Consider the following 26716-nt stretch of genomic DNA (forward strand, 5'->3'; position numbering starts at 1 on the left):
TTTTTGTTTTAAAATATGCTTCATTATTTTTTCTTCCTGTTTCTGATCTATAGCACCAAAGTGGCAAGTAATTTGGGGAATCAATTTTTATGAGTGTAAGCCTAGTCAACTCAGTGGAACCATTCACAAGTATAAAGTTGACCTCACGTTTAAGCACTTCAGGATCAGGACCTAAAACCCTAGTTTAACTGTTTTCGCATGACCCAATTCTCCCCTCAACTAAACAAGCAATCCCTTCTGCGTTGTTTCTCTACTTCTCTATCTCTACACATATCTTTTCAAGTATTACTTCAGCACTTCATGAAGTAACTAACAGAACTGATGGCATTTCAGTACAAAGTTTCCCTTATTAGTGCAAATAAAATCTGGATAGTTTAAAACAAACATTTATTTTCAAAGCTACAGAGCTGTCAGAACACTGTGTTGTGGCTACAAATACACACAAACACTATAAACCTGTGTTGCATTTGTCCTTGTACTGGGGTGAAACTTAAGTCAAATCATTTGTCCCATCTCCCTCCCAACACAACTTTGTAATAGAGATCACACAGTAGCCATAGTTCAGTGGTATCTGCCATCAGCATCACACCTCTCTTCCCTAAGTTTTCCTCGGAGTTAGAAAACTTCAGAGTAGGAAGCCGTGTGTTTTCATGTCTAGTATGATTTGTACAGCCACCTTTCCCTCTTGCTGCCCTCTAAAATTGTGCTTAGAAATATTCTAGCTGCATTTGCTTGTCATTACTTTAGTACAAATATTCAAAAACTTGCATTGCACAGGTCTCCACATGCCAGTAATAATATGGACTTAAGCTTCAAGCCTTTACGTACTCCAGTTTCTGTATCTTCAGATACACAAACCATCAGTGTCTACACATTAAACGATAAAAACCAAGAACCCACAGGATAAGAATTACAGGTTTATTAATATAACCCATGAATCAGTTTATATAAATGTTATTCCTTGTATTACATAATGGATGTGGATACTTTACCACATACCAAAACGGTACAATACATACAAAATCCAGAGATTTTGCAATTAAGCTGGCAAATCATGAATATATTCCAAAAAGTTGAAGTTAAAAACGTTTAAAAAAATCCCTCAATACTATGAGCAATGAGGAAGAAAGGCGCAGCAAAACTACTCATGGTTCACAAGCAGAAAATTTCTATGGTAGAAGGACAAGCCTGAGTGTACTCCTGCCTCTGAAAGATACAACTGAACCAAAAGATTAAAAGATGACCTAATTTCAGATTCCAAATACATTACCAACAGGAATCTGCCTTAGGAAAGAGGAAGCAATCTCTCCCTCTTAAAAAAGCCCAAAGCCCTCAAAACCCCCTAACTTCCCCTATTATTAATCATCAGTCCAATTGACCAGCAGCAGAGTAAATGGGGTAACAAACAGGAAAAAAACCAGCAGAAATATTACACTACACTACATTATCTTAAATTGAGCATGGTTGACCACCAACTGCTCCTGATGCCACATACAGCACCACAGGTTAGAAAAGAACTAGATCTTTGTCTTGTAATGAACTTATTGCTGCTTTGCTCTTATTTTTTCCCTCCAGACATACACCTGCACCTGTTTTGCTGTTACCTTCTCCAACTCTGGACTAGCCATTGTCACATGGCAGCTATTCTCTTATAGGAGATTTCCCTATATTTCTTCTATTTTTTGTATCTTTATCATTTCCTAATTCGCATTTGACAAAATCTCCAAAGCACTGTAAATTTAAATGTGCAGTCTGCCCCAGACAGCAGATAGTACCTGAACCAAGCCTGTTGTTATACAGAAAGACCAGGCATTAATTTGGCAATCAAAATGAGATGTGACCACAAAAATAACACAAAGACATGGTTGCTTACAGCACTGTGACCTCCAAAAGAGCACCAGTGCAGGCTGAAGTCATCCAAAATTCCTCCACAGAAGATCTACACCCAAAGCACATTTCATGAGGCTACAGTTTGGCTCCATACTCAGCAAGCAGAAGGGAAGATATATGATAAAAATGTAGTAGGAAAAAAAAAAACAACCAAGAGGGGGGCAATAGCTATGATACAGAAGGTTCTTATAGGAAGAGAAAATAAATATGGCAGTGGGAAATTAGGGAAGACAAAGGAAGACAAGGATATCAAAAAAAGGGCTGAGGAAGACACCCATAACATTTTAAAAGTTACTCAAGTTGAGGAACAAAGATGACAGGAAGAGCACTGATAACAATTAGCTATAACCAAAGATCTCTGAAGTCTTCATCACTGTAAATAATAATTACTTCCTTTAGCTTTTTCAGATGGAGATACACTGAGGATGGAGAGGGGGAAGAGGTACATTATTTCCTTTCAAAGGTTAACGTGAAGTTGCCAAAATCTCTCAGATAACAGAGCAGTGCTAGTAATAGTTCTTTCATGAAAATACAGTTAAAATTGAATCAGAATGGATTCAATGTTGAACAATTTTAATGAAGCAAGTGTCAAACAAGCACATCAACTTCTTAGAAACAAAGGAAGTCCAAAGTTTAATTACAAAAACATTGTACAGAAAACTTGGCATCTCAACAATTCCAAACACATTAATCCAGCAAATGGATTCTGTTTTCATGTATTTCTCTTAACATTTCTCTAAGTGACAAAAGCATTTTATCCTGCTCTTCTCCTTGACACGCACTTCATTTTTTACTGTTTTTTTTTTTATCAGCCAACATTGAAAAATGTAAACTGAAGTGACACTCAGAAAACACTGGAAAGATGAAATCCATTTTTATAGGGTAAATCGATGTAAATAAGCAGCTTCTTAATGAGACAAAACATCATCTGTCACATCATTGGTGAACAAGAACTTAGTCTTCCCCCAGATGCTATGAGTATACCACCTCCCCTCCTTCCTTGTGGGAAAAAGCAAGAGATTTGTCAGCCCCCAGCTAATAATATCACCTTAAATTTCCTAACCCATAACACTTGCATGCTACTCAACAGAATGATGTATTAGCAGTATGCCACGAGCTGATAGCTGCATTGAATTTATGTAAGCAGGGGCAGCCTACAGTCACCCATACCTTATTTATGGTATGTGTATGTCGCAGCCTGGAATTGCATCCTACTATCGTATTACATAGCAATTTCTGGAGTCTTTATGGGATACAACTCCAGGTATCAGGTAAGATGCCACAGACTGAACTTTAGAATTTTGTAAATCAACTTTTGGCTATGCAGTGCATTTTGGCCACTTCAATAAAAGTCAGATAACACCAATTCTAAAAAACAAGATACACACAAGAGATGAAGGTATCGGTGCTTCTTCTGGATACATTATTAACCTGTAGGATTTTCTCCCCGCACAATATTTGTTATAGCATTCACTAAAAGAAGTTCATGCCAACGTCAGTTGGTGTCATCCGTGCTAAGGAAAATGGAGGTCAATGCAGCAAATTGAGGTTTGTTTTTGTGAAGTCTGAAAAGGAGACTGAAGACAAGAGAAAGGAGTTTCCTCCCTGAAGGAAGACTTGAATGTACATGGAAATCCTTGCAGCTTCACTACAGTAATAAGCCCATGAGTAAGCAGAGACCTGACATACAAGGTGTTGACCTGGGGATGGCTTCAGGCAAGCATGAAGTCCATGTGTACAGCATGGGAAAAGAAGAAACTGCTTTTTAATCTTCAAATACTTGCATTACAGATACACTAAAGCGATGCTGACTGCAATGCTCTCCAGTAATGAAAGCAATCTCCAATTCTTAACAGGGAAATCTTAAAGATTTCTCAAGGAGGAGCAAGGAGATTGTCACGTGGAATAAAGAGCATTTCAATGATTACCATAAAGCCCAGAGATGTCCAACAAGTGCTCAACCAAAGTCTGAATTAACAATTTGACAGGAACCAAAGGGCAGCAAACGATTTGCATAAGTTAGTGCAAGACAGTAGGTGCCTTCATCTTTGACAGGAGATGCAGCATAGTTCAGCAAGATTACAGACTCTAGCATGCAGAGTTCTACCTGATGTAAGTGAAAGGCCATTTAGGTCACAGTCAAACATAATATGCTGAATGCTATAGGCTCCACAGGCTGTACTTTAACTGTACAAAAGGTGAAAGCACTTATGGGCTGTGGGCTGTAATGTAGAATTCTGCGGGCTGCTATGTGGACCTAGCTGCTAATAACCTTCTCTGCTCTAATAATTCATGCAAAAATACATGTGCTGTTTCCAGGCATATTGCTTCCCAGCATTGTGATTTAGAAGGGCAGAAAAAAATTGCAATCCCTCCTTTTATAGAATACCACTCTCACCATGAGATCATTCTCTCAAAAACGAGGCAGTAACGTTAAATTAGACTGAGCAACATATCAGAGGAAGGGCAAGCTTTGTGGTTTTAGTCTAAAATGGAGATTCCTATTCTCCCTGCTGAGAAGAGCCAACATTTCACTTTCCATCTTGATTACCACTGACCTTTGCGGTAGTAAAATGCTCCACCAAACATTTTCAAGAGATAACAGGAGACCTTCACAGAAGCGCAGGATGCTATGTGCAAGAGAGGTGCTTGAAAAGAGAGGGGAGAGAGGAAGTCTGTCTCTTAGTAGAATCAAGTCACAAAGCATCAACCACAGTCAGTCCCTAGCAGGGAGCAAACTCACATTGTAGAAGTTGCAGGCTAGCACAAAAAAACCCCAGGATTATGCTTAAGAAAAGCTTATATAAACATAGCAGGCAGGGTAGGACAAGACAGTGCACCAAGGAAGACTGCCTGTTATAGCAGAGAACACAAGCGTTGCTATCTAGTACTGCAAGTATCAGATAACAAGATCAAACGAAGAAAACTAAAGTCGAGGAAAGTAATCCCACAAGATAAACATGAAAACAAAATAAAAGACACTAGAAGACATTAGGCAATATAACACATCAAAGTTATTACTACAGCACATAGGCCGACTTCATTTCACGAATTGTGAGATTTCATCTCCATAGTCAGCCAGTCCACAGAACATATGCACCCTCACACCCAGCAAAATTAACAAGAAACTGAAGATTGCACAAAAGTTGCATGCTCTTAAATGTTTACACAGAGGACAGTTCCAAATGTTTAGTGGGTGGTGTCCGTGGCTTCTTAAGACCTTTTAATGCATTGATCTGTTTGTCTCAGTGACAAACCACAAAGGCAGGGACCAGGACAAACCTGCAATTCTGCCTCCCACCCCTAGTCTTTCCCTCATGGCTTCTTATTCCACACTGGCCAAAAAAATTTTGTAAAGCATCCCTGGGTCACGAGACCTGCAGACAAAACAGAAAAATAAGTGTTAGAAGACTACAGTCTGCCAGGACTAAATAGGCACTCTAACATTATTTTTTTGCATGCTTTATCTAAAAACAAAATATTAAGAAGTATCGCAAAGAAGCCTATAGAGACAGAACTGTAACTGGATTCTTGTTTCCATCCAAAAAACAGTGCTAAATAAAGAAAAACTTCCTCTTCTACCCCATATACTGTTTGCACAGAGAAGTCCTCTTTACCATGCAGTACAGAAAAACAAAAACATTCACTAACATAGTCAAGTAGTCACTAAAAACAACGTACTAAGCCACCAAAACCCTCTTCAGTTCTGTGAAGCACAGTGGTTTTCAAGAGTATCATAATAAATAGATTTTTCTATGAAATTGATTTGTAATGTGTCTCAACCTCAAACAGAGTATTTGGTTGATAGAGATTACATTTAGGAGAATATACTTCATATGCATGTTAACAAAGGGACAATGACAGTTTGCTTATACAGTTTATCGGATGCCAGCTGAATCTACCCAAAGCTTCCCTCTTTTCTAGGGAAGCTCTACTTTTTTCTAGGTTTGCATCCAATAAAGGCCAACCTTCTCCCTTCTATGATTTTGTCACAAAATATAATCATTGCCTTACTGTAATTAATAGCTCTGTGAATTTCTGGATTATGATATCCACTTAAATGTATGTCTTTATATAACAAACCTAGGTGATTATTAATCACAGTTTTAATTGCCTCACACTGTCTTGGTGCTGAAAAGAGGAAAGGTATTGGTGGGAGGGGGAAGAAAGGAATGGAGTCCTATCTTTCAACTGTAAAGTGGAAGGAAGAATTCTAAAGCAAGAATTATTTTTTTTTTTCCAAACCAACTACAGCTGAATCCAGTTTATCTAAGAAAAAGATATTTGCATTTTTAGGAACACAGAAATTGTCCATCGTTTAGGAAATATGAATCTGCCTGACATGAAAACCAAAGTCTAGATTTTAGTAGCCTTGAGATAATGATTTTTCTGGCAAGGTGCTTAAAGGACAAACATCTGTTTCAGGGCCTGGCATGCCCTTCTAATAACTGATTGATGAGAAACTGCTTTCCCTCTTACACATTCTGTAAAACCTCCCCATCCCCCGATTCTCCTTCTGAGCTTGAGTGCTAATTGAAAGCAGTATACGAAAATGAGGAGGTTGATGAGCTACTGAAAAATCCCAGACCTGGATCGACAAGCTGTTCCTTTCATAAATAGCAGCAGTAAAGACACTTCTTTATTCTGCTGGGAGCTCAGTCATCTCTTAGAACTATAGTCCGTTCCATCTGGCTACCCTCTGGAAGGACAATGATCTTTTAGCTTAAACCACACTATAATGGGGAAGTGTAATTAACTGTTCTACACAGTATCACAAAAGGTCAGAATCAGAAAGGATAAAAAGCCCTGTCTTCATATTTGCAGATGGCACAACGCAGCTTTATTTGCATTTCTAAACACTATTCAAGACATGTACAGTAGATCGCCACATAATAAATGCTTAAAGAATGCAGGTATGTACATAGTTAAAATAGAAGTAGGCAAACTCCTAATGGCTGTCTGGTGCTGTGCGTCATGGGGGAAGCAGGGAAGTGGTGCAGGAAATGCAAAGTACTGTAATGCAGAAAGACTGGTATTTCTTTGTTGTTTTTTTGATTTGCTTTTCTACTCAGTTCCCTATTACAGTTTTCTAAGCTGTTAAACAGAAGCAAAAATACGGAATCATGAGCTCAAGTAATAATCTATGCATAAACCACATGACCATGCAAGTCTCAGCAAATGCTACATATAGCCTGAACTACATATCAGTGCTTCATTTAAATGTAAACCTTCATAACCAGAAGAGCTTGACTACAGGTGCTACAGAGCAGGTAATGGTAGGGTACTTTCAGTTTACAATGGAGTTCAGTTCACCTGTAACGTCTTGAGACAAAAAAAAAAAATTTCTCTGTGACCATCACATTCCACAATTAATGCAGAATTTTTCAGGTTTACTTCACTCAAGAAAGGAACCTTTTTTCTATATTAGTTACCCTGTTACTAGAACTTAAATAATTTTTCATTTTTACACCATTCTGACAGTATTCTTATACACCTTACACAAATACAATGAATAATAGGACAAACAGCTATTTATGTCTTTATACAAAATACCTTGGAACTAAAAGGAATTGCAGAACCCTTTAATGCTGCTGGATATTTTCAACCCCATTTGACTTTCATTAAGTCAACCTGCTTCTGCGGCTTTGGGGAAGAAAACTTTTTGATTGTGCAATATGGTGATCAGCACAAGAATCAGAGTCAGAACAAGTGCCAGAGGTACCAAGTAGCTGCCAAACAAAAGCAGCCTAAGAGCAAACACTTACCCAGTCACTAGCGTTCAAGTCTGTTTACCACATCTCGGACTGTGGCTATGAGGTTCTCATTCTCTTGTGGGTTAGCCATAATAATACTGTGCAGCCTATTCATGTAGGAATCAATAGTTTCCATTGTGGGTGTTTCCCCGCTACCTATAGTTAACATAGTAAAATGAGCCACAGAATAGTTAGATTACCACAGCAATTCCAAAAAGTTAAGACTATGCTAAGAGCAAATTGTACCAACATGCAAACTGGTATAGGAGGTGATTTTGCCATGCACCACCTCTTGTGACAGATTGTGTAAAACTACGTCCTCCTAACTCCACAAAGTGAGTAGTTCCAAGGATATCAGGACTAATGAAGCATTATTTTCTTTGATTTGAGCCTCATAGTTGATTATAAAAAACTCTTTCAGCTAAGCATTCATAGAATCTAAGTGGATTCCCTGGCACCTGACAATACAGATGCAGCCTTTCTTTTAATCAAGGAACTTGCAGGTCCTCCCTTTTCTATTTAGTAACATTTTCACAAAACAAGTGAAGGAGACCAAGGACTGAGTATGTGTCATTTTATTAAGAAGAGCAAGAGCATTAAGAAAAAAAACCCACCAAGATGAAATAGAGCACTGACACTAAACCTTCCCCTGCATGCATTTTAAGATTTCATTATCTAATACAACGAAAGCTCAGAAACAGCCAAGACCATAGAACTACAACAGCAGGCCACATGTTGTAAATTCACAACATCTTATAAACATTAGAAATTAAATTTAACATGTCAGTCATAAGGAAAAAAAGTCTTACCTGGTAGCGGGACTCCAGCAAAGCTGGTTGTGAGTGCTTGGCGTAAGGTCTCTAGATGCTGTTGCAGCACTGTGTTGCGGCTCCGCTCTTGTATCACGTCCACCTCCAATTTCTCCACCGCAGTACGCATACTCTCAACGTGTTTCTGCAGAGCAGCATTCCTCTCCTCAAACTCCATGTTGGACTTACGCAGCTGCCGCAGCTCAGCTTCACGTGCTGTGAATATCAACCCATTCCCATGTAGTCAAAAAACTATAAAAAAAACGTATCTATGATTGGTAGGCAATGAAGCAGAATGTTCTAGAGCGCTCAACTGATGATTACAAACGGTGCAGTTTTGGTTTATAGATGAAAAAGCATCATATCATGAAGTGCCAATAGTGCCTACAGTAGTACTTAAATAGACTTAATTTCTAGAGATATACAAATTAGAAAACATTCAAAGCATCAGAATGGAAATGAATAGGGCAATTGATTAGGAAGGAAGACCGCAAGACTTGATTTCAAATGCACTTAGTACGACATAGCTTAGCTGCAGTGGTTAAGGGGCCTACAGACGAGATACCAGTTACAAAAATACATTTCTGTTGATCAACAGGAAAAGAATCTGAGTCCTGTTCAGTTAAGAAAGTGTAGGCAGTTAGGGCCAGGCGGCCGGAAGATAGCGCGCTGTACGGAAAGACAGGGCCTCTCTCCTGATAGCCAATGGCACTTAGTTTATGATGTAAGCGGACGGAAGTGACGTTGTAAACCCAAGCTATATAATGCCGTGTCACTCACCAATAAACGTCATTTGCCGTCTACCACATTGGTGTCTGCGAGCTGATGGACCGAGCGACCTTGGGGTGGTCGCCATGCTGTTCCTGAACCAGGTCACCACGCCTTACTGAGGCGACAAGCGGTGCCGAAACCCGGGACTCGTCACCTGGACAGGTGAACAGCGCCCAGAGCAGCAGGACCAGCCTGGCGGGGAGGACGCTCCCGGACCAACAAGGACGATGGAAGCCCTTGTGCAGGTCGTATCACAATTACATAAGCAGTGGGGTATCGATTGTAAACCCAAAGATTTCACTCTCGCAGTTGCAAGGCTTGTGCAAATTGGGGTCATTGATGATCCAGTGGATATTCTCCACCCCGAAATGTGGGATAAATGCACTAAAGCATTAGTCGAGGAGACAATGTCCTCAGGTTGTGCGAAAAATCTTAAATCGTGGGGGAAAGTCGTACAGGCCTTGTGAAAGGCCATACAAGAACAAGACACCTGGAGGGCGGCGAAGAACTGTTTGCCGGTCACCCCGAAATTGGGAGTCGGGGCAGCCACGCAGACTTCCCAGCCCCCAAACAATGATGACTCTGCTAAGCCTAAAGATCTACAAGAGGGTGGTGTGTCCCCTCAGCTTCCAAACCCCGACCCACTAACGGAGGAACAGAAACAAGCTGAATCTTTCTGGGGTGGGTTAGCTGAGGAGGCCAGGGGCGCTGCGGAGAAAGCAAAGTCTGGGGAAGTCTGGGCTAAACCACCGCCCTACGCACCCCAAAATGGCGCCGAGCACAAAGAAGAAGGGCGGGGCGAGGATGCCAGTGGCGGGAACAGGGAGGAAGCGCTAGCACTAACAAGCACACACAAATGGGAAGGGGAGGAGAGTCAGAACGAGAAAGTTAGTGGAAGTGACCGGGAGGGGGAGGGGAGCACGAGCGAAGGAAGGAAAGCCAATCAGAGTAGCTATCGGAAAAGAACCAGCCCACCAAGCAGGGCGCGGGGCGAACCCAGAGGGAAGGGCAAACCAAAAGAGAGAGGCCCTGTCTTTCCGTACAGCGCGATATCTTCCGGCCGCCTGGCCCTAACTGCCTACAAGAAAGTCTCCAGGAAATCTGGGAAAAAATCCTAAACTCTTGGGACACACAGCTACGAAAACCAAGTAGAGCAGCAGAAAACATATCAGTGGACTCTTCCACATATCAAGGGGAAAAAAAAATAAATAAATACTGCTAACTAGCCTGAATCATCATCGTGCTGTATCTCAGGTACTTCTTAATCCTATAGAACAGCAGATCCAGCTTGGACTGGCTGCAATAACACCAAGTGGAGTTTAAACAACAGGAACATTCTCCTAAACGGATAGTTTTGGGTAACGAAACCAGGAAAAACTGCTGTTGCAGCCATTGTGTTAGTACAGAGGTTAGGCAGTATCAGAAACACTGATCATCTATACCCAAGTCATTACTTGAGCTGAGATGGGAGAGTGCAAGGACTCTTCAGCTGGACAGCCCCTGGCAAAAACTTTGGAAAAGCAAAAAGGGGGGCCCTGCAAAAGTTTAATTTACCTTTACTATGATTCAGGAACTCTTCTGTGAAGATTGGAATATCAAAAACAGATCTCTCCTTTGTATCTGCTTCTTTCTACAAAAGAAAGAGTAATACATAGCTAATTACTGTTTGTTTTCGGGAATTCATGAAATTGTTTTGATCAATAGAAAGAGAAGGGAGACAAAAAAATGAGGCAGATAAAGAGCTGGAAGGATTGAAGACACTTCCAGCTCCTACCAAGAAAGGCCAAAGCACAAGTCTCAGGTTTTAAGATACAGGTTTAATAAAAGCCAAATATAATTATCAAAAAATATCATATAACATACTAAAATATACCCTTTCACTCTAGTGACATTACACATCAGAATCATTCAGTTTTAAAGCTACCTAAATTCACTTATATTTTCCACTGGAAAGCATTCCACCATCAACCAACTGACACGTTCTGAAATAATCTATACAGGTATATTGACAAAGAGGAGATGAAGTGAGCAAAAACACACTAAGTTTCATGGTTCTTTGTCTTTCACTACCAAAGCAAAAAAGAAAACAGACAGGAAAAACAACAACTAAAGAAAAAATAAGCAACTTTTCCACAGTGTACCAATTCCATATGCCTGTGCCAAACTGGAAGAGAGATGCATTTTGGCTCCAAAAGAGATGGGAGCTGCACAGTGCTTCAAGCAAGCCACATCTTTTTTGAAACATTTATATGGATGCTGCGACAATTGAAAACAAAGTGTGTGAACACAATTTGTAAGAGTCTATGCAGAACACCTGCTTAGAGAACATGTAGTATCTTGGAAGGATAAAGGTGAATACTTATAGGCATATTTTGCTGTTAGAAGGCAGTCGTTCACCATGGCTATGGTAGGTATGCATTAATGTGGGGACTTCAAGGAACTGGACTGTTGCCTCCTGCATACTGCAAAACCAAACACTGCAAAATTTTTTTCACTTTAAGACAAAAGAGAAGTTTGTCATCTTAAGATAAAGCCTGTAGTCAAGGGTTTCCCGTCAACTTTCAGATCTCTTCACCTAATTTCTGATAAAGTTGGTGAATTCAACTATGGGAACTTGAGGCTATTAAAAACTAAGAGAGCATTTCAGGTGCAGAAGATTTGATGCCAATTTATCATTGGCGACTATAATAGGCTTCCTTTAAAAAAAAACTTTTAAATCAGGAAATGCCCTGTAACTTAGTCAAAAAAACTAAAAAACTTAATTTGACTCAAGAAAAAAACCACCTACCATAATATACTTCAGTCACCATTTCTGCATGTCAAAAATCAATGGGAATTAATGCTTGCTTTAAAGCCTGCATTGCTATTGACAAAGTCAATGCAAATTCAGTTTGATATACTGCAGCAACTACAACCAACCTGCTGCTACTTAATATAGAAACGAAGTTAAGCATGAGAGAACGCCTGTGGAGAACAAATGGTTTTCAAACCTCTCAAACACCACAGTTGGTAATATACCACAACCTCATCCTCCAAAATTATGTAGTGTCAAAAATGATTTGGTGCCCAGCAGAAAACATAAATGTTTAACAGCTGATAAGGGAATTCTGGCACCTGAGCTCAAGAGTATCATATTGGTGTCTGCTATATAAAGGGGCTAGATGGGGTGAGCTGAATGCCATTTGGCAGTCACCCAAGATAGACAAGACTAGATGGAAATTCAGATACTCTATCTTTACCTGAGGAGACTGTCAATTGATAGTTTTTAAAGTAAAAGATAAGCTGAGTTTTATTGTCTGGTAGAATTACAGCTGGGAAGTTCTGTATCTGCTGAGTGAGAACTCAAACCACTTGGCCAGAATCAACTGAAAATGCACTAGAAACAGGCAGGACTAGAGGGACGGGGACAAACCTTCCCAGCTCTGTGAGTTACAGTGCGGTGTCACTAGGGGTTCATGATCACATGGGTTCTTCACTGAAGTTTTGATACTTGCTACTATAAGGAAAAAGTCTGAAGAGTATGTATTTAGAAATAAAAAGTCATGTACAGAAGTGTGCATAATGCATTCATTTTGTCTGAATACTCCCTAGATGGCTAGGAATTAATTTCACCCCCAAAATCTAGGATCTCAGCATTAACGTGCACTAAGAAATGCTGGCAGTTACGAAGCTTGGTTAAAACACTTATAGGACATCCATCTTAGATGTTCTAATTCACACTTACCATTGCTACCTGTGTGCAAAGAGGCACTGATGTGGATCATCGCTGGCTCTTAGAAAATAGATGGTGGGGGAGAGGGTAGTGTGAAGAGGAAAGGGTATTCTATTTGCAGCCCTAGGATACAGGTTCTTCAAGTAAAACCAAAAAAATATTAAAGCAATTAGATGAAACTGTTCAGCTTCTGAAAGGCAACCAAGAAATTCTACTAAACAGAAGAGTGACAATGAAAGCCATCAGCACTCTTCTATTACAGAATACATTACCCAGCATGTAAAAGACCCTCTTGAGAACTCTGAGGTACTTAAGCCACTCTAAAGTTCACTCAGGATTAAAATCATAAGGTTTTGATTACCTCCTATTGAAAAGCCCCAGTCTGTTCAGGTTGCATATCATTTTGTCATCCCTCAAATCAAGAGAGAACCAAGATCAGTTTCTATCATTTGCTTTAAATAAGATTGGGATGATTCCAGACTGTCAACAAATAATTCTCATCTGGTTATTAAAACTGAGGTTGATCTTTGGAAGTTCCTGAACAAATCAGACCTGAAGTTCTTAGAGACACAGTGAAGTACTGTAAAGAAAAAGCTGAAATTTTGCAGGGTTTAAGCTCATCCTTCCTTGTATGGTCAGGTGCAGACAATGTAAGGAACGGATGTAATAAATACACTACTTCTTCCTGTGTGCTCACACCACAGCAGCCATTGCCCTATCTTCAAGGTTGTAAATACTACCAGGCAATGTCTAATCTCCCTCATGTGTGCACAAATCTTTGAAATCTTGCCAGTAAAATGTTGCGTAACTGACTGCATGAAGCTAGACCTAGTCCTAATCCAACTTCAGGAAAGAAGCAGTAACAGAACAATGGAGAATAATTAACAATGGTTTGATCACTGCTGATTACAATTAATAGTTCTAGTGTATATTGCTATATGTTATATTTATAAAACTAGGATCTGGAGGAAGAAAAACATTCTATTTCATGCCCACAGATGTGCTTATTAAGACAGTGTCTCCATGTTTTTCATGGCTATATCTGCCTATTAAAAGTTTCGTCTCACCTTCCCAAGCCTCATCTTTTTGTTATTTTTTATTACAATTAGTATTTGAATTGTTGACTGCAATATTTTTTGGAGGTCATCTCTATATACAATATTTAAAATCAGTTCAACACTGACTCACAGAAACTAAATCATGAAAACCTAAGTGTGGCAAGGGGAGAAGGAAAGGTGTCTTTGACCTTATGTTCTCTCAAGAAATAATTTAATCAGATCGTACCTACTAATCACAAACACAATAATAATAGTCAACGTGCATAAGATAAAGCAGCAAGACAACAAAAAGCTTTAGTCTTGCTTCCAGTAACAACTTGAGTATATACTTCTAAAAGCAGTCCAAATCTTTTCTGCTTGTTCCTTGCCTATGCAGGATTGTAATACCCGACTCCCTTGCAGAAAAGATGTGAAAGCATCAGGTGATAAGCATGTGGAATTTTATAACACAAAGGTGAAAAATGCTGCGCAAAGGCGCGTGCTTTCAGAAGAGGATGCCTGCCTAACACGTTGCTAGCTCAACTATATAATAACTATCTGATGAAGCTTAAAAGCCCCACAGGGTATGGAGGACTCCTTTTTAACTGCATTTATGATGTGAGATTTCAGCAATGACAGCTCTAGTTAGAAGGATGAGAGGTAAGACTCTGAATTTGTAGGTTGCCACCTGTATAATTTAAAGGTTATGTAAACATCACAACCAACCTAGAACTTGAAGCCTTCAGTAATCTGTCTTTGTACAATTAAAGACAAACTTCGATTCAGTGACTGTAGAATCAGAAATCCTCAGAACCATGTACTTCTAAAGATTAACCTTACTGCAAGTACTTCCTTTAAGAGTTAATAAAAAGGCGTATCGAAAACATGCTACTGAAGTATTTTCCTGGAAGTGAAACTTATTTTCCTTAAAAGTAGACAAGACCAGTAGTTGCCTCTCAGCAGTGCACAGCCTTGTCACTGTTGTAATGAACACATTAAAAAGCAACTTGATTGCTTTCCCAAGGCAAAGAACCTCACAAAGAAAAACAGATCTTTCAGAAAGGCCTATTGCTTACAAGTGAAGAGGCTGTGTATAAACAAGATGTTTCATTGCTTTTTGTTTGCAATTTATTAGCAACCATGAAAGAAGCTCTGTGGCCCTACGTAATACAACCGGAGAGAGTTTCAGCGCTTCAAGGGAAGAGATAGCATAGTCAGCCAGGATGCACAAGATTTGTGATATGTCTCATCAACTAAAGCACGGGCATCTTGCCTCCAAGCGTTATTACTCTTGTCTAATATTTACATATGCAAAGGTGGGGGGGAAAGGGGCAGGCAGGAGGAGGTTTAAGCCAGACATCTCCCAATGATTTGGTTACTTCACCCATTTTCTTCTCAAGGAAGCCACAAGCATTCGTGTTGCTGCAGAAAATCAGTACCTGAAAAGAGCAACCTAAAAGGTGCTAACTTGGAAGGTTTATCTAGGTCTCAAGCTATTTGTACATTTTACCTCAATTTTTACTTACCAAGTAATAATTAAAATTCTCTGCTTTGAAAAATTTCAAAGTAAAAATTTTGCAAGTTGAACCTCTAACACACCAGATACTTAAAGGCTCAATTACACTGACTTGCACCCGTTGATTTATTTAACATTACAAAACAAATCTGTTTTAAGTGTACCCTACACTCCCACTTTATCTTAGATCATTTGTACCTGCCCAAGATTTACTAAATTTAGTTTTCATCATACTAATGTGATCATAAGAGTTCTCAGTTGTTTCTAACTTTTGATCAAAAACTGCATAGGAAGAGCAAGAATTCATACTCTAAGCCTCTTGTTAGGGTCTTCAACTGGCATAAACTATTTTTTTTATTAACTTCACTAGAAATTTGCATCATCTGAAAAATGTGTCCACTGACATAAGGGTAGAATGAAGATGTTTACCTCATGATCATGGGCTGGCTGTCTTGCTCCATCTGAAAAAGAAAAAACAAACAAGAAATCCCCCAAAATACACAAGATTTGAGAAAACAAGAACCAAAGCAGTTACACAACACTTAAAGACAGAAAACTTGTGCAGCTTCCCTAATAAATAACATAGAAGTTGTGTCTAACTTTGATGCTTTTAGCGCACATCCTCCAATACAATCTAGGTACAGTTAAATTTACATAAATCTAATCACTTAACACTTGGTTGACGCAAATGCCATAGAAAGAACACATTCACTTTTTAAAAAGCCTTTAGATCAAAGGCTTTAAATGAGTGTGAGGCTATATGACTAGCTGGGATTCTTCCATTATTCTACCTAGGCACATATTTTTGTCCCATTCAATACCTTGTCTGTGTGATTTGCCTTTTTGTCTGTCCTGCGCTTTCCTGCTAAAGACTTTGTAGGCTTCAGTCTTCTGATACTGCTCCAGCTCCCGCATATAACGCTCCTTATCTCTATCTGCTTCATCAAGGTATCGCTGAAACAAAAAAGTCCAAGAGTTTCAGGGAGTTTCCTCCCCTTCAGGAGGAAGGGAAGAAAAACAACTTGTCAGATGAAGTGCTGATCCATTTCACCTATGCAAACAGGAAAGGAATGAAGAAACAATGAGAATGTATGTGAGATGCAAAGACATAAGATTTCTGGATAAAATTACTGTATTCTGGTGTCCCATTTTCTCCCTCTCTTTTTTTTTTTTTTAAATTCAAATCACTATTCTGTTAACTCTTTTTTGTTAGGCCTAGAAGTCACCTGCTACTGAGCTACTCAACTCAACTGATTACTACCTACACATTATAGACCAAATACTTAAGAATTGCCTTTCTGTGGCCAGGATTAAATGCTGTCAAACAAGAACGCCTTAACAGACATGCTTTAAGGTTCAGATCTTTAACAGTGAGGTTCCAATACACTCTTGTTTTCATGCTCCACGACAAAAAGCACTACCATTCTACAACCACACACTTCACCCATCTGAGAGGTGAACAAAACATCATGGCTATTGGAAAAGAGTAACATAAAGATAAGACCGCCTAGGCTGTATCACTTCAAGCTATCTGCATTTAGGTTAAAAGAAATGTTTGGTGGTTTTTTTTCCTAGCCTGAAGATATTTCACATATCTGCATAATGGCATGAGCTTAACTAGAGAATTCTTTAGGAGAACTGATGAACTGAAAGCCATTTAAGGAGTGGTCACAACACTTACTAATGGGATGCTTTCAAGAAAAAGTTGCCTTCCCAATTTTTTCCCCCAATGAGCTTAAAATTCAATGAAAGTAAGTATTAAAACAGAGAGAACCTTAGCCACCTGGTATGCCTTTTATTTTCATTAAGTCATCACAACAATACCCGTTATAAATTCCATACATTTGCTACATTGTTTTGACCCTGCTGAGGATATTGTTAACACTCTGGAGTGGGGTGCAAATGCAGTGATGCAGGGTTTGCATTGCTTTTGGACACTGTATTCTTCCATAAGACATTAATTCTTCTTTTCCATCTCCAGCAATGTGCTGCTCAGAGTGTAGTAACCGAGTTAAAAACAACACAAGTTTTTCCTCCTTAACTTGTGTTTTGTATGGATTGTTTTGAATCAGTAAGAAAGAGTTCTGCTGCACTACCTGGTAAGTAGACATCCTAGGTTTTCTAGTGCAGATCTATACATCTCATTAGATATTCCCCCATACAGGGGAATAACAGGAAGAATGATTGTTAGGGTGTTTGCTTTATGATTACAGTAATAGTCTTTTTCTGGGGGAGACTCACTGTTTGGTCAGTCCTGTCGGCTCAACTGACCTGTCCTTATGCTCACCAAATACAAAGGCAAGACTACAGGGCTGGAACAGAGAAAATGCGAGACTTTCCCTTCAACTTTTATATCAGACAGCTAGTTTGCTAATCACTGGAGATCAGCCACAAAAGCACAATGGCAGACATGCTTTTCCCCTGGATTATGTGGCAGTAACCTGCACTGCAGTAGCATACTATGACTCTACTGCTTGCTCTTGGAGAATGACTTCATAGTTGTTCGCTAACCAAAATCAAGCTTACTCAGCTTCAACAAGAATTTTGGGCTGTCATATTAGATGTGGGTTCTAAAGCGGCAGTGGCCTCCACTGCCTTAATAAAAAAGGGCAGTGGAAACTGAAAGGAAGGAAGTGCTCAGCAGTCTTTCCCTGATCCGTGATAGGTTAGAGACTCACAGCTTTACTCAAAAAGGACAGATTCCCTGGGGATTTAAAACACAGCACATAGAATGGAGATTTGAACTCAATCTCCTTTTCCCCAGGTTAAAAATCCGTCTTAGACATGATAAGAATATGTTAAGGACAGGAGGCAGAGGGGCAGAATGTCTTATTCTCTTTCACCCCTCTGCCAGCAGACAGCAACATCATTCTCACTACAGGTGTGTTACCAAATCAACGGCTTTGCCTTGACACACATTTTTCATTATGGTTAAAATGCTATGCCTATACACCATTTTATAATATCTCTGTATAACTTGTATTCTACAAGCTTAGTAAAAAGCAACAAAAGGAACTCTTGTTTTTTGCATCGTCCCATTTTTCATCCAACTGTGATAAAAACTTTTAAGTATTTCATAAGCTTAAATGTCCTGATAAATTTGTACGATAGCATAAAGTTCCACTGTGATTTAACTACTGCTTTGCTGTAATCTCCAATTAGCAATCAGGTGTGAATGGCAAGACACCCATTAGCAATAAAGAGGTCCACTCCAGAAGGAGTTAAAGAACCAGACCCAACATCACCTTAGTCTTCATTCATGTATCAGACAGTGCAGAAGGCGAAAGAATTCCCAATTTGAAGACATCCCATTCTGACCGAAAGGTGGGAAAAACCCCACCTTTTCCTAAAGTAATGTGTGTAGAAACTAGAATACGTAACTCTCGCTGTCCTGTCAACTTACTTTCTAGGGCTAGCAATACTTCAAACCATTGTCTAAAAGTTTATTCATGTTAACCATCTCCTTCAGTAACCTGTCCTTTCAGGACTGCTTGTCTTCTCTAAGACACCAGATGTTTATATACATTGGTGAGTGTGTAAAATAAACAGAACTGCAATATCCTTCAAGCAGCTCTGAAATCCTGCTACATTCTCCTCGGCCACAGTGAATAAATGCCTGCCCCATCCTTCCAATGGCTTTGGCCTTGGAAACTGGTAGGTCTCAGCTGTATGCGAGTTAGGTACAGTGTTACATCCAGATGAATCGCATAAACCATGGGATGTCTCACTAGAACAATTCCCCCCCGTTCTGAATATATTCTTGCACTAGAGGATATGGTTCTCCTCAAGTCACACCTGGATGAGACACTACAGCCCTACCAGGGTTCATTATTTGAACTCTGGAGGACCTGTGCCCCTTATTTTGAAATACATTCCTAAACACAACTTTAATCAAAAGCCTGCGTTAACTTCCTCACTAAACAACAATATTCCCATTTAACAGTGATCATAATCCAACAAGGAAAAGGGAGTTTAATGGTACCCGTTTCTCCTCAGGAGGCAGTTTACTCCATTCATTGCCCAGCATCCTGGTGATCTCTGGGAAAGGGACTTCAGGCCTCTTCGCTCGAAGCTGCTCCCTACGCTCATTCATGAATCGTACATACCCTGTGAGGGGGGATTTGGGGGCATTGGTGTCCCTAAGGGGTTTCTTCCTCTTTCTCCCTTTGGCCCAGCCTCCTCGTTTAGTTCTTTGCTGCTGCAAAATGAAAATGGAAGAAAATTCAGATTGAAGGAAAAGAATTACCACCTCTGGAAGAAATACACATTCATGACTCAAACATTTTCATCGGGAGTATGTTGCTGCAATACATCCTCTCCATGGATGTAAGTTTCAAACCTTACTTTAGAGCAATCATGACTTTTCTCTAAGCAAAGCCAAAGAAGTCTCATTGTGAAAAGTTGTTTGCAGTTTCTCCTGGTCCACATGGACAATAAAATAACATTTACATCAACTTCTGATTGTAAAACTGTGAGGCTTGATAATCCATGAAGTTATCATCCTAGCTAATGCTACTGCAATTTTTTGTTGTTGTTGTTACTTGGTTTTTTGTTTGGGTTTTTAAAAAAATTATTCTCACCCTCGCATACCCTCCCCCCTCCAGTCATTTGCCTCAAAATCATGTTTGGAAAGATTTTGTGTATTAGTTAACAATTGTTAACTAGCTATTCTACCCCTTCCAAATCTTTCACTTTTGTGCATTATGTGCCCAAAATATAGGTGAAAGGACCATATATAGGCTTTTCTATTCTAATCTACTCAATAGGCTTTCTTTCCCACTAAATCACATCCAATAGAGATATGAACAAACTCCACTGTAAGATCTGCCTGTGGCACACTGTGAGCTCACAGGAATAACACAATTACCATTCATCCTCTTGGCCTCATACTACTACTATAGCAGTCTCTGGACAAGACTATTTTCCTATACTATGTACATACAACTATTTCAGTACTTCTAATCCCTACCCAGATCAACATGTTCCTGCCATCATGTTAGTTTTAGTTTCCTTTCTGGGATTTTACTACCTCCTCAATTAAACAAGGACCTCACAGCTGAAAACAAACTACAACGAGGAATATCAAATGTATCTATCAGAAAAACCAAAACCATTTTCTTGTCAAACTTCAGATCCTTCATGATTTAGTTACCAAAAATCAGCGCAGGATGGTACACAAGGAATGATCTAAAGCAGTAAGTATAATGCTCTCAAAGACATCAGTTACTCTCAGAAGAGTACAATGGTCTCACTTTCCTGACTCACAAGAGATAAAGTAAACTGTGGCAGCTGACCATTGAGTCTTCAGAAAAAGACTGAATGCAGTACCAGTCTGTGGACCCTGCTGGCTAAGCTAGAGACAGGCATGGTGTTCTCTGTACATTATGACTGCCAGCTTTCCTTGGCTATCTGTGTGCAGTTGTACAACACAGGAGAAAACTACAAAGACTCAAAAGATGAAAATGGCAAATGGATGAAAATTTGTGATCCTGTCCGAAAAAATCTGAGTAGGTAAGACAAACTATAATGACAAAACTCCATGCTTTTGCTTCATTGAGAAGTCACTATTATTTCATCTCACCTCCTCCTCAGGCTTTTGCTCAGTGTTTTCAGCAGTATTAGAGGACTCATTTTGCAGCTGCTGAACCTGTGACAAATCCTCCACCAAATCTGGGTTATTCACAGACTGTGAAGTTCCACCACTGAATGAACTCTCAGAATGAGCTAATCTGAAAAAGCATATAATAGCAAAAGAAAAAAATAATCATCATATTGCTAAATCACTTCCTCCCTGATCTTCTAAAACATGCAAAAATGTTGCAAATAACTAGCACAAAAAAAAAAAAAAGATTTTAAAGACTAATTTTTGAAGAACTGGCTGTTCCATCCAAGCAACTGCTCTAACTACCAGTTACTATGGACTTTCAAAGACAGTTTGATTTTTGAAGTGTTATTTTGTTTCATTTTTGGTGAAGCTTTTGATTATACAAACAACTGTCAAGCAAGTAAATGTTTGGATCAGAAATCAGAAAGCATGAATCTACACTTCTTCAAAAATACCATAAGGAATTTGAAATGAATGGTTTCATCTTCAACCAATACACACCTTTCTGGATGCATTTAATCTCTTTCTCCACAAATACACTTAAAGGTTTGTGGATGTGTATGATTTTTGGATTGAACTTCATTCAACATAACCTCCTGTTGATACATGTGGGTATTTTAAAGCACAAACATGACTAGCTCCCAACAGGCTCCTCAATGGCCACTATTTAATTTTGCTGCAAGAGCTCTATCAATCAACCTTACTCCAGGAAAGGGCAAGCTGCCTGGAGGCAAAAAAAATGAAACCAAAACACCCCCACCACCACCCCCCCCAAAAAAGAAAAAAACCAAGCATGCAGAAATATTTCTGAAGGTAGGCAGATAGAGATGAGCGTATGTTTTGGGGCTACAACCCCACAGTCATTCTCACTGCTGTGCTCAGTGGGCAAATTAATGTAAGATTTTGGGACTCATCTCAGATTCTAATCCCTTCTTCAGCCAAGCTGAAGATTACTTGGCCTTGCCTAGTTACATTCATGAAAATTACTATAATGGCAGCATATGCTTCAAGTCAGCTTTGTTCATTTACTCAGATCTACAGCTGCTTCCATGCATGCCAAATTTTAAATATTCAAAATAATTGTTCCTATAGAATACAGCTATAGAAAACTGAGATATATTAACAGAATTGTTAGTTGAATGCCTACAGGAAACTTTGTCTTTAAATAGAGAGAACAGCATATTTTCATTACTCACTATAATGAACAATTGCGGCATAATTACTGGTAAAGACACAAGGGCTGGAGAGATCCATGCCTGACTTTCAGATATCACACTGAGTTCATATTTCTAACAATTAGAGAGGAAGAAAGGGAACAAAACATACACACTCCTATAAGTTAATTAATTACATTTGGTGTGTATCAAGAAGAAAATGGAACAATACAGTTTCTTAGAAACACTGTTACGGTTTGAAGAACATTTCAGCTTTCCTACCCGTTACCCCTTAGAAGGGAAGCTTTGTAAACTACACATCCAGGAAAAACTTCAATGTGATGTAGCCATTTGCAGCAAAAGCTGATGAAAACTCATGCAACACATTGAACACAAACCTAATTTGAACATGTACCTCATTTGGCACCAGCAAGTTTGAAATCCCAGATATGTAAACCCATATTCAGACCTGCTTGAAGTAAATGTGTTCATATTCATTTTTACAGGGCTTTACCTGCCTGCAATTTCTAAATATTATTGCTTGGTGCTTTACAAAACAGAAAACAAAAATCAAGTATGAAAACACAGCAAGAATCCCATGTATTCCTAAAAGGCAACTTCTTTTGTGATTTTGATTTTAAAAGAGGCCATTGTTTCAATCTCTAAAAGCAGAGTCAGTGTGACAAAAATGAAAGACATCAGTTTCTCAGTAGTTTTCAGAAATCAGTGATGAACAGTATATCTCTAATAAAGTAATTTATTTAGCAGGGACCACCGTAGCCAACAGATACACACCCTCTCTCTCTGCCCCCATCACGCTATCTAAATCTGTCTTAAAGACTAAAATCCTAAAAAAAAAAGATGTTAAAGAAAAGTTTGTGATCACTTCCATCAGTTCAGAAGGGTCCTGGTTTCTCCTAGAGTCCTGTGATGTTCTATGAAGGCCAAGGGAGTGTCGTAGGATTTTTGTTGGTATATTTATTTGTTTAAATTACTTAGAATGCCCTCTTCCCACTGTAACAGTTTCCCTGGCAAGTCTAGAGATAGTACCTATCAGCTGAAGGTTAAAAAGTAGTTGCTTACCCAGTTACAGTAATTTCACTACCTTCCTTAGATCCATCTTCATCTGTAAAAAGTGGAGGAAGGTTGGAGCCAGCCACCAAGTTCTCCATACCTCTGGTAAAGAAAAAAACAAACCACAAAAAAACAAAAGCAAAAAAAGCTAAGTTAATTATCTCATTGTTTCCCTCCAAAAGCACTTCACTTTAAACATCACAACATACCACAAATTTTTTACCCCATAAACCAATTAGCCAGTCATAGCTGGTTGGCCTCAGGACAGATCCCATAGGCAGCTATGCTTTAAGTCAGAGAAGATCGATCATAAATAATGGTTCAATTCAGAGTTTCCCTCTTAACTGAGCCCTGTGCCAATGCCACAGTGTTGCTGGAAATCACACTATAGCATTCTATTTACCCCTTGACAGAAATTTTCATTCATCATACTCAGCACATAGTTATGTAGATCCCACTCTTTAAAGCCACCTTCCTGTTCATCCTCAACTGTGCACCCTCACCACAGAGGTTTCTGTGTTGACCCCAAAAGAAAACTGAAACTAAGTCCACCCCTGAAGTTTCAAATTAAGATTGTATTTGATAATTCCTTGTCCACAATTTCATAATATACCTATGCACGGAGCTGAGTGTTATTGCTGAGTAACAGAACACAGGAATGTTAGCTAGATTATTTTAAGCTTTGACTCCCATAGAACAGTTACAGAAGCAAGCAGTTTAAGGCACAACATACTTCGCATTCAATACAAACTGTTCCCAAGTTAGAATTAGTTTTTGTATCCTTGTAGCCTGCCATGGGAATTTGATGAGAGAGAAGAAATCCAAAGAAAAATTAAACTGATTCATCCACTTTCTTACTAAAACACAGAACTGTTGTAGGGGAAAAAAAATATCCCCAAACAAAAAGCCTTAACAAGCTCGCTCTACAATTATGAGCTGCAGTTTCAGCCCACTTTAAAGGGCCATACTACTTAACTTTCTGTTCCTTCAGTTTAGAAGTCACTTTGATGAGCTACCAGATATTCAACTTGAGTATTGCTATCCCTTTCAGCTAGTATACTAGAACTTTAAGCGTGGAGGGATTGATGAGAGTTATAATCTTGTGCTGCTTTCTCCTGAATTGGTATGCTTTCCACTCAGCATTGAAATCAAAGTGATCCAAGACACAAAATCCTGCTCCATGTTTTTAATATTGTATTTGTTTTAACCCACCCCAGTTCCACAGGTAAAAGTTTTCCACAAACAAAAGTAAGACACTGTTTCTTGCATCTTGTATCACTTAAAGATCCCTATCACAAGTACTACATCTGATATGGCACAAAACTGTTCCCAACCAACCAGTGAATACAGCAGGCTACCCAAACAGGTGAGAACTGTGCTCCTACCCAAAGGACTTTGGATGCGAGACACATTTATTCCACAGCTACATTTGGTTAAAATTGGTCAAAGGACTCAAAAGGCTACTCTCAGGAACCAAGAGGGTAATCATACATCTGACATTGTTTTGAGATCATAAGCTCTGCTCTGTTCATTTCATGCCTCCCTTTGAAAACATAAGAATAGCTACTCCCTTTAGCAACAGCTCTATAACTTCATAAGCTACTACAGATGTTAGTTGATAAATTAATCTCTAGTAAGCCTCCAATTTGTTAAGTTAAGCACATGTTCAGTTAATGCTCACAATAGCTCAAAGGTCTCCATGAAACGGGCATCGTGTCAATTTGATTTCCACCATGAAGTTCGTTTCAGTTTCCAAAAAAGACTATCCATCCCATACAGAAGGAAAGTACAAGAGCAGTTACCTTCTCTCATTTTTCAGATGACATTCACCCTTTTCTCATCTGTTTCTCCAACTGTGAGATCCTCATATCATTCTTAAGAATCCCATCATTCTGATTCCTTATCTAGAAAATAATTAAAGCTAGGCAGACTGCTTCTAGGTGGTACAGACATTGACCTCTAGCAGAGAAAGATGAACAAAGAAAGGTAATTCCTGCTCTACCATTACAAACCATGAACTGAATGTAGTTTTGGGACCTCAGCCTCAACAGAGATGTGGCTAAGCTGGAGACTGTCCAGCAAAGGACTGCCAAGACATTCAGGGGCCTAGAGCACCTGACCTGATAAGGGATGTTGAGGAAACTGGGTTTGCTTAGTCTGGCAGAGGAGGCTAAGGGCAAATCTCATAGGTGCCTAAAGCTACCTGATGGAAGTAGCAGGGATGACAGAAGCAAACTCTCAGTCATTATATTGGCTTTCCACATTCAGATTGGATACCAGAAGGGTAGCGCAACACTTGAACAGTGTTACCAGAGAGATGGCAGTCGAGTCTATCCTTGCAGATTTTAAACACTCAGTTACACAAAGCTGTAACTGACCTAAATTAGTGTTGGCAATAGTCCTGCTTTGAGTGGGAGGCTGGACTAAGATGACCTCCAGATGTTCCTTCCAAGCAACATCTGCAGTTCTCCGAATCAGAACTCTACATTGTGCTTTCTTTCAAATACTAGCATCTCTGACATAAAAAGGAAGAAAACTCAAATAATACAATGCTTTTAGGAAAAGTGGAGAGATACTCTGGTGCAACATACAGGATTTTAATTCTTAAGAAGGAAGCACAAACACTACCTTCCTCACACGTAGAAAAGAATCTACATCAAGACTGGGCCTTTATGTATTACAAGAAAATCTGAAAATTCAACTGATTTGAAGAATGAGCTCTTCACGGCTGCCCAGAAAGCTGCTTAAGCACAGCTACTAAATATACAACACAAAATTGCTTCATGCAGTTGTCAAGTAAGGGAATAATGAAGTTTTGCTTTATATTACACAGTTTTTTAGTTTTGTCAGTCAGAAATCCTAAGTTAGTATCTTCAAAAAGGAAGCTTAAGCAATTAGACTAAAACCTTGCAAATCTATTTTTTTATATATGTATATAGATGAAAAGCTTTATGCACGTCTGAAAAAATAAAATAGCTTGCTTTGTTGTCCAGGCACCTCAAGCAGCCTTCTTAGGGTCAAGGACCTCTTCTCAGCCTCACCACATCAATTTACTGGCACTTAGCACCCTGACACATGCCTTAAAAGAATACACATCCTCTGCATCTGAACACACCATTACCAAGTGCTTCTGTCCCTCATGCCCACTGTGACTTTCTCACCAGGTCCCAGTATGTCTGTTCACATCTGGACCTAGTCAGCAGCAGCAGAGTCTAAGCTTGCTTTCAAACTGTGAGGAGGCAGCTGGACATCAACCTTAACAACATATAAGCAGAAACAAAACACAGGAAGCTGGGAGAACACACACATCATTCTTTAATTTTTTCTTTCTTTTTCTTTAACCCATATGCTTTAGATACTAACTCTTTCAGTTGATACTGAGCCATATCCTAAAG

At 39.2% G+C, this 26716-nt stretch overlaps 1 protein-coding gene across 4 annotated transcripts in view; it reads right to left on the minus strand.

Moving 5' to 3' along the window:
- Positions 1 to 985: 985 nt before the first annotated feature.
- HMG20A (high mobility group 20A) overlaps positions 986 to 26716 on the minus strand; it is a 48122-nt gene continuing 22391 nt past the window's right edge. For 2 of the 4 annotated variants that reach the window (XM_049811480.1, XM_049811483.1), the window contains 9 exons: positions 23331 to 23423; positions 21070 to 21217; positions 19471 to 19686; positions 16310 to 16442; positions 15918 to 15949; positions 10778 to 10853; positions 8453 to 8668; positions 7656 to 7799; positions 986 to 5267 (listed from right to left, as the gene is read on the minus strand). In XM_049811480.1, coding sequence (XP_049667437.1) covers positions 7663 to 7799; positions 8453 to 8668; positions 10778 to 10853; positions 15918 to 15949; positions 16310 to 16442; positions 19471 to 19686; positions 21070 to 21217; positions 23331 to 23423 — 1051 coding nt within the window. In that variant the 3' untranslated portion in view covers positions 986 to 5267; positions 7656 to 7662. Of the gene's footprint in view, positions 5268 to 7655; positions 7800 to 8452; positions 8705 to 10777; positions 10854 to 15917; positions 15950 to 16309; positions 16443 to 19470; positions 19687 to 21069; positions 21218 to 23330; positions 23424 to 26716 lie in introns of those variants that run through there. The other 2 variants (XM_049811482.1, XM_049811484.1) reach the window with 2 other exon arrangements.

This window comes from Accipiter gentilis, chromosome 10 (genome assembly GCF_929443795.1).
Source record: "Accipiter gentilis chromosome 10, bAccGen1.1, whole genome shotgun sequence".
Taxonomy (NCBI): Eukaryota; Metazoa; Chordata; class Aves; order Accipitriformes; family Accipitridae; genus Astur; species Astur gentilis.